At 38.1% G+C, this 8,713-nt stretch overlaps 1 protein-coding gene across 1 annotated transcript; it reads right to left on the minus strand.

The window, feature by feature from the left end:
- Positions 1–7,017: 7,017 nt before the first annotated feature.
- On the minus strand, positions 7,018–8,713 carry spryd4 (SPRY domain containing 4). The gene is made up of 2 exons (XM_060930849.1): positions 8,560–8,713; positions 7,018–7,959 (listed from the first exon to the last, which is right to left on the minus strand). The coding sequence occupies exons 1-2, from the start codon at positions 8,699–8,701 to the stop codon at positions 7,418–7,420; spliced, it is 684 nt and encodes a 227-aa protein (XP_060786832.1). The 5' UTR covers positions 8,702–8,713; the 3' UTR covers positions 7,018–7,417.

An 8,713-nucleotide genomic window follows, 5' to 3' on the forward strand; every position in this document is an offset into this window, starting at 1 on the left:
AAGGCTTGTGTGTAATCCTTAGTCTTTTCCCCTATTCCAGCAGTCAACAAACCTGAGTAAGGTAATATGACACCAGGAAATGATTATAACATGACTTAGGTGTGATGGGAGTAAATAGTACAGTGGACCTGACGTCTTTGGGACCGTAATTATTTATCAATATATTTACCAATACCAAGGTTCAAAGCCAAACAAAACCCCAAAAATAAATTCCATTTGTCAATTATGGCAAAGTGCCCTGATGTGGCCCCTGCATGTTTTAATTAAAAATAAAAGTTTATAACAACAGTTTATGCAATTTAAAAGTTGCAATATTGCTAAAAATAGGCTGACCTGGGTGTGGCCATTTGCACTGAAACTGGATATCTGCCTGTGACATACCTTGCATACTATTACACCATTTGCCTTAGTGACACAGAGTCATCAACTCAGAAATTTTCTGGAAGTTTTCTTGTAGTTTTGCTGTGCAAACATGGAAAATGTGCCTGAACAAAAAGCAATTCAACCATATATGTTTGAACGAGAATATGAGCCCAGAGAGGAAGAAACAAAGTAAGTGATTACAGTAATACCGGAAGCAATGACACACAGCCATTTCACCGCTTGCTCTTTCAAAGTAGTACAGGCCTCAACATTAACTTTTGACACCTTTTGCCCTACAGGGCAAATTATCTCAAAAAACATTTATTTTTAAAAACAACATTTATTTCTGCAACAGAAGAACAAGACAAGCATAAATCAATATATGTAAGACTTATGTACAGTACTAGTACGTAATACGTCTTTTTATACAGAGTTTAGGATACAAAACACACTTTGTAATTTTTTTTTGAGGCTATTGACTTTTCTGTCAATGCACCCTGCTTACTAGGGCCTGGTTTTGGAGATGACTTTGGAGGAGGTTCATCTTGAGGTGGCTTGGATTTTGATTTCATATCATTGAATATTGACCCCTGCTTTGACATCTCAACACTGAAAAAAAATGATAATGATGATGAAAATAATTTCTATCCATTAATCCACCCATTCCCTCCCTTCTCATCATCCCTCCCTTCACTGAAAAAAATAACTCATAAGATTTACTTAGGGGCGGCACGGTGGTGTAGTGGTTAGCGCTGTCGCCTCACAGCAAGAAGGTCCTGGGTTCGAGCCCCAGGGCCGGCGAGGGCCTTTCTGTGTGGAGTTTGCATGTTCTCCCCATGTCCGCGTGGGTTTCCTCCGGGTGCTCCGGTTTCCCCCAAAGACATGCAGGTTAGGTTAACTGGTGACTCTAAATTGACCGTAGGTGTGAATGTGAGTGTGAATGGTTGTCTGTGTCTATGTGTCGGCCCTGTGATGACCTGGCGACTTGTCCAGGGTGTACCCCGCCTTTCGCCCGTAGTCAGCTGGGATAGGCTCCAGCTTGCCTGCGACCCTGTAGAAGGATAAAGCGGCTAGAGATAATGAGATGAGAAGATTTACTTAAAAAATATACTGTATTTGCACACAAATGATTTAAGTAAAATTTAATGCTGCAATATCAAGTAACACTCACTTGCCAGTATTAAGTAAATTTTACTTACCATAAAACATAACAGTTGTGAAGATATTAAGTAACATTTACTTAATTACATCTAAGTTTTCAGTTCTATTTATTTAAACAAAGTAAGTAAAGTCTACTTGTTTTTCATAGGCAGGAACATCATTTTACTCAAAATTTTAAGTACATTTTATATATCTGTAGTATTTGCTGTTATGAAGTAATTTAGTAGATTTTAATTATTTTCTTGTGCTTGACATTTTAATTTACTTGGTTGCATTACGTTACATTACTCATTAAAATTAGGTAATCATTGTCATTATTCTTTTGATAAATGTTACCAAATAAATTTAACCAATACTCTATGCATTTAATATATCTTTATCACATATCACACAACTAAATTACAATGCAATTAAACTGTTTATTTTTCATTTTAAACAGTTTAACAAACAAGAACCATCAAAGTAAATCCACTACTATTGTGGATTGAATTGCCCAATCCTTTATGGGGCAGCCACAAATTTAACATTGGCATGACTGACATAAAAAGAACAAACAGACAGTATTACATAGTATACACTGCATCCAATATACACTATTGGGGCAAAATATTAGGAACACTGTCAATATAATGCACTATAACGGTAGACCAGCACCATCCATCACAACTTCAGTAATAAACATAAAGTCAAATTATCATCTTTCTGACAATGTAAATAAAAACTGAGCATGTAGAAGCTTAACAAAAGTAGAAGCTGGCAGAGCTGTTGTACTGGAAATAATTGCATTAGATTGTGCAGGTGTCCCAATACTTTTGTACATGCAGTATAGATCTATATAGTGCTTTTCAAATATGCAGTGAAAAACTTACAACCCTCTGAAACAGAGTTTCAACATTCATTACAGAAATATAATACTCAGATATTCAAGAATGTTTAACACACACAAACATGCTCAAAACAACTTCTGGGAGAGGGTCAGGACAAAAACAGCCTCTTAAACTTTGAGCAGTGGTGTAAGGATTATGTATACCCCTATTTAAATGAAAAAAAAAACATAATCTACAAGTACGGCATTAATAGTAAAAGTGCATTATATTGTACTGCATCAGAATTTGTACTGTAGTCACAATCTTTAAAAACACAATTAACAGTTTCGTGCTTTTTCAGATGAGTCCCGAGGTGTTCAAAATATTGCTTCTCTGTGTTAAAACTACATGAATTACATACAAGACACGAAAATGAAACTATCTGCCCTGACTGTTGAGTCTGTGTATGATTTCTAGACAAATGTGCATGAATTGCCCCCCAACTTTTAAATAAACAAGGACAGTCTGAGTACAAGCAGGGTAGTGACCAGCCTTGACCAGTGTGTGGATGCTTCAACCTATAATGTTTTATGAGCTCTAAACCAGGGGTTTTCAAAGTGTGGGAGAGTCAGCCCCCCCTCAGAGAGCAAATAAACAACAGCGCCCCCCCCCCTACAATTTTTGTTGTTGCTATACTTAATATTCCATTCGTATTTAAAAAAATGGTTGTTGTACACATTTTTATTTTTTCTTTTACACATTTTAAACATTGTGCTTTTTAAAAACCTCTTTTTTACACATTTCAAACATCTGTGCTTTTTAAGACATCTTTTTTACACATTTTAAACATCTGTGCTTTTTTAAAACCTCTTTTTTACACATTTTAAACATCTGTGCTTTGTAAAACATCTTTTTTACACATTTTAAACATCTGTGCTTTTTTAAAACCTCTTTTTTTACACATTTTAAACATCTGTGCTTTTTAAAACATCTTTTTTACACATTTTAAACATCTGTGCTTTTTTAAAACCTCTTTTTTTTTACACATTTTAAACATCTGTGCTTTTTAAAACATCTTTTTTACACATTTTAAACATCTGTGCTTTTTTTAAAACCTCTTTTTTTTTACACATTTTAAACATCTGTGCTTTTTAAAACATTTTTTTTTACACATTTTAAACATCTGTGCTTTTTAAAACCTCTTTTTTTTTACACATTTTAAACATCTGTGCTTTTTTAAAACATTTTTTTACACATTTTAAACATCTGTGCTTTTTTTAAAAACATCTTGTTTAAAATGTGTAAAACATCTCATAGCATCGTTAGCTAGCACCTCTTGGCAGACAACGCACTGTGGCAGTGGAGCATCTTCAGATCCAGTCCATGAAAATCCAAACTTTAAATAATCGTGGTCATACTTCCTTCTTTTTTTGCTTGGCCCAGACTCTGTCTCCTCACTCACTGTAGCTTTAGGTACTAAAAATCGATCCATTTTGTCTCTGGCAAAGGCTAGCTGAAGTTCGCTAAATGTCCGCAACAGTAACTTATTCTGGTTTATTTTTCCTCACGTTGCGCCCCCCTGAAGAACTCTGGGGCCCCCTAGGGGAGGCATGCCCCACACTTTGAAAAGCCCTGCACTAATGGAACGTTACTTCACTGTTGTCGCCAAAAGTTTTCCAGAGAAAAAAAAACACGTTCTTATGTTGACGTCAGTTGATAAACGTCGTAGTACCATTACGTTGGTGCTTTTTTAATATCCTAACTTTAGTTATTTTTATCAGGAAAAACCATAGACTGTGCCATATATAAAAGAGGGAAAAACTGCAGAAACACCCCCCCCAGGCTAGCACGGACCAATGTGGCGTTATGCTAACTTTAAATTAACTTATGAACAGTGACATATCTTGCGTCAAACTACATGCAGACTTATATATTATCACAAATTTAAAACAGAACGGTAATAACTTACCCAGGGGCGTCACTAGGAATTAAGCTTTACTGGGGCACTGCAAACCTATGCAACCTATACAAAGTGGATAATTCTCATGCTCTCATGGATGAAGTTATGCGAGGAATAGGTCAACGAGACGGAAAACACATCCCAGTCCCCAAAAAATGTATTGTTGGCATTTGGGCTTTTAATATTTTTTAGCATGCTGATGCTAAATGTGTCACCTAAACTCTCACGATTCACGAACGTAGCTGGTTAGTTATGACTGACTAGCACATAGCCTACAACCTTAATCTTACCTCTCTCACCCTCCTCCTCCTCTGTCACTGTTTCCCTGCCCCTGTCTCTGCTTCGTGAGAAGAATTGTCTGATATCCATCTGGAAAAGTAATTTAATATTGTTTAATTTGATGTAGTTTAATGGGTTTGTTAGAATATGGTTTGCTTAGTTTTGTTGCAAAAACGTCGCGCTACCTTAACTCATCCAGAGCCCGTTCTCTGACTCGTCCAAAGAGTAGACTCATCTCTCCAGTAGGCTAAATGGACTCACGGCACGCCGCACGCACGCTATGTTTACAGTGAGAATCTCCCAGACCAATCAGAAAATTAGTTAGAAAGAAGAGGTGATAGAAGTTTGAAACACACTCTGTCCTACAACTTACAGTAGATAAATGATCTGCCAAAGAAACTAGTTTGTTACAAAAATCTTTCAACATTTTCTTACTGGGGCACGTGCCCCAGTAAAAAAGGCCTAGTGACGCCCCTGAACTTACCTGCGAAATGACTGTTGTACATGCTACACCTTGCTCTGAGATCCTGTAACGTCCGGAGCAGAGCCAGTCTGAGCCAGTCCTGTTGTACTGTGCGCATGAGTCGTGCATGCGTTTCAAAACGCTACACTTTCAGAGTAAAGTTTATGTAGTATTTCGAGGTTTATGTACATACAACTATTAAACATTTAAATAGTATGAGGAAACCTAAGTAAAACTCTTCCCCATAATTCATATATTACGTTAATAAAATGTTTAATTTTACTTAAGAAACTCTAGTTCTTACTGAATCTTAAAAATACAAGGTAGAAATTATGACAGTTACTCTGAGTTTACTGCACCAAAAAGTCACTTTTTTCAGTATGCATGATGAGCCAATGTCAAATGATAAATGGGGTAAGATAGATTTATCTATGGGATAATTCACTATGTAAATGATATATATTTACTGTAGAGGGTGTGCTTTACTATTTGAGATACAAAACCATGTCTTTCCATTCACTGAATGTACTTACCACTAGCTTTTTGTACACACGTGTGTGTACGTCCTGAAGTCAACCCAGGAAAATGTAGAGGGCACCAGCAACCACTCGTAGTGATGAAAAGCACAAATGCGCATGCACGCCTGAAGCAAGTCAATCAGAATCGTCATTACAAATCAGGAAGAAAAAACAAAATGGCGATCACAGGGGAGGCGAGGATGCCGGTTAACACATCTTGTTTTTTGTAATGTATTCCCTCGAAAATAATTTTTTGTGCTTAAAGAAGCCGACCATAGGTGTGCCCGAACGGGCCTAACTCGCAAAAATATTTCTGCCCAAGCATCTTGGTCGGGCAAATCAGGTATTGCCTGGCATTGAGGCTTGTAGTATCCTTTATAGGATTGGGGATGACACAAATTGATTTCCCTTTGTGACACTTGGGCATCTTCAGGGTTATTTACAACAATTTAGAAGCAATGTATTCACTAGATCTCAGCCTCGGCAAGTCATGTGGTGTGTAAGTGACATCACAATCTTGGATTCTCTTGCGTAATTTTCACTCAGAGCACAATATTTGAATCTTGGAGTGAGTAAGATATTCTACAGGGTCACAAGCAAGCTGGAGCCTGTCCCAGCTGACTATGGATGAGAGGCGGGGTACACCCTGGACAAGTCACCAGGTCGTCGCAGGGCTGACCCAGAGACAAACAACCATTCACACTCACACCTACGGTCAATTTAGAGCCACCAATTAGCCTAACCTGCATGCCTTTGGACTGCGGGGGAAACCGGAGCACCCGGAGGAAACCCACACGGACACGGGGAGAACATGCAAACTCCACACAGAAAGGCCCTTGTCAGCCACTGGGCTCGAACCCAGAACCTTCTTGCTGTGAGGCGACAGTGCTAACCACCACACCACCGTACCGCCCCTCTCTCAGTATAAAGGAGTTTACTTTTGGGGGATTTCTTTGGCTTTAATCCTAAAACCTTTCATAATTTACAGTAAAACACTTGCCATTAATCTGTAATGTAACACTTTCATGTCAACTCTTGAGATATGGTATGTAAACTACTGTACTTTCAAAGCACTCAGGTGTTGTACATTTATTTGTAAATACATGTGCATATGTTTGTGTATATTTAATAATGCAGCAAGGTTGTATTTATATTTTAAAAAATATATTCCCTCTTATGAATGTTGATTAGGAAGAATCTCAGTTGAGAAGTTCCTGTTTGACTTCATTTTGACTCCTTTGGTGAATTGTAAAGGGCTGTGTATTGTTTGTACTAGATACAATTATATACAGTCAGTGTCGTGAAAATAAATTATTTTATAACATCTGAATGCTCAAACATAAAATAAAAATCTAATTCTGAGCAAACAAAGCACAAGTTTGTATTCATTACAGTACCAATGAGACTGCGTGTCTAATGTAATACATGTATATTGAATTAGAGCAAATGAAATTTAATAAAGATAGGTCACTGCTATACAGTCTCTTTTATTGAACACAAATCATGAAAATGCACACAGAGATCACATGAATAAAGACATAGCATGTACATTGCCATATGTTTATCTTTTGGAATCAGTAGAAGACGCAAGAGTTTTGTTGAACCAATCATATAACAGCATATAAATGTTGATACATGTTACATGTATTAATGTGTCAAATAATGTTTTGTTTATATGCAGTCCGTCATATGGTTCATCAGTATTTTTATCCCAACAAGGTTGATTTGGAGATTTGGCTAAACGCTCTGCTTAGTCTCCAAGTAAACTGAATATTCCAGGGACACGAGGTTCTGCTTTCACTTGGGACACAGACTTTGTTTATTGCTGCTTATCAAAAAAAAAAGTTGAAATACGCATGTGTAAACCCTAATTAAGCCCTGATGGCACCTCCAACCCAGAGTGTGTGAGTATTTCACCATCCCACAGTGCAAAAGCTGGACAGATCGGTGAGGGGAAATAAGTCTTTATCGAGTGCACCACCTTTTCAGTCTGGGGATCTACTAAACTGAGCTTGCCAGCCTCAAAGTCTACAAGCAACCCCACTCGATCTGGCTTCCCCACCAGCGACACAGGCACCTGCTTGTTGGTGGTCATGGCATACCACTTACTGTGCACATAGGAGAAGACCCACGAGGACAAATTCGTGCCAATGCACTCTTCACGAGACATCGCCGCTTCTGCAACGCCAATGCGAAACTCCTGCGACTTTTTCACCGTGACTTCCCAGTAGTGATGTCCAGAGTCAACATGGCTGTCGGCAAACACAACAGCCCAGTCCCGAAAGCGCAGAGGAGAATCCTGGACATGGCTTGGGTCTAGGCCCAGCATCCGGTAAATCACACCTGTGTCTTTCTTGAAGAGATCAAGACTGCTGTGGGCTGTACGCTCATCCAGTTTGAACTGCAACTCTGACAGATGGATAGAAAGAACTGGGTTCAGACAGATAATTTCAGCTTCACAATGGACAGTCCAGCAGAGTAAAGCTCTGAAGTAGAAAACAGATTTACCATGCTATTATAATATGTTAATCATTTTTGAGGTTTGTAGTAATCTCACACAGGCCTTACCAAATAAACCACTGTGGTAAATTTGTAGTACAGTTTTAAATAAGTGTTGACACCAGGCAAAATGCACTGTTACTCAATACATGAGCCAAAGATCAAAAGCACTGAGTTCTGCCTCGTTTTGCTTGAACTTCAGCATTAAGTAATTACATTGTCATTTGAGATGACAAGTCTCCTCTTTAGTTCTATCTGATGTGCTGTCTGTCACAGGTACGGATTTTATCTATTTCAACACTGCTTATTATTAACAGCCGAATCCAGACAAGGACAACTTTTGGTGAAGTGGACGGCAGAAGAAAACGAAAAGAATTAAAGACGAATAGGATTTATTAAAAATGACAGTTACTAAGTGATTGTTTATGGTCACATTCCTGGAATGCTCACTAGTGACCTCTCTGTGTACTTATTTACAAAATCATGACAAGCAACATTTATTGTACTCACGATTTCGGTAGCTAACAGCAACATAACATCTGCAAGTGTTCAGAACTGTCGGTTGTTTATTAATGAGTAGGACAGCGCCTGCACTTCGGGCAAAACGACTGCACAAAAACAAACGAGATGATAACGCCATCTTGTTCCACATGGCCCATGTGCT

Source organism: Neoarius graeffei, chromosome 10 (assembly GCF_027579695.1).
Source record: "Neoarius graeffei isolate fNeoGra1 chromosome 10, fNeoGra1.pri, whole genome shotgun sequence".
NCBI classification, from domain to species: Eukaryota; Metazoa; Chordata; class Actinopteri; order Siluriformes; family Ariidae; genus Neoarius; species Neoarius graeffei.

Coding starts and splice junctions, on each gene's coding strand:
- spryd4 (XM_060930849.1), bottom strand. CDS start 8,701: ATGTGGAACAAGATGGCGTTATCATCTCGTTTGTTTTTGTGCAGTCGT. Junction 7,960..8,559: donor TGCTGTTAGCTACCGAAATC/GTGAGTACAATA, acceptor TCCATCTGTCAG/AGTTGCAGTTCAAACTGGAT.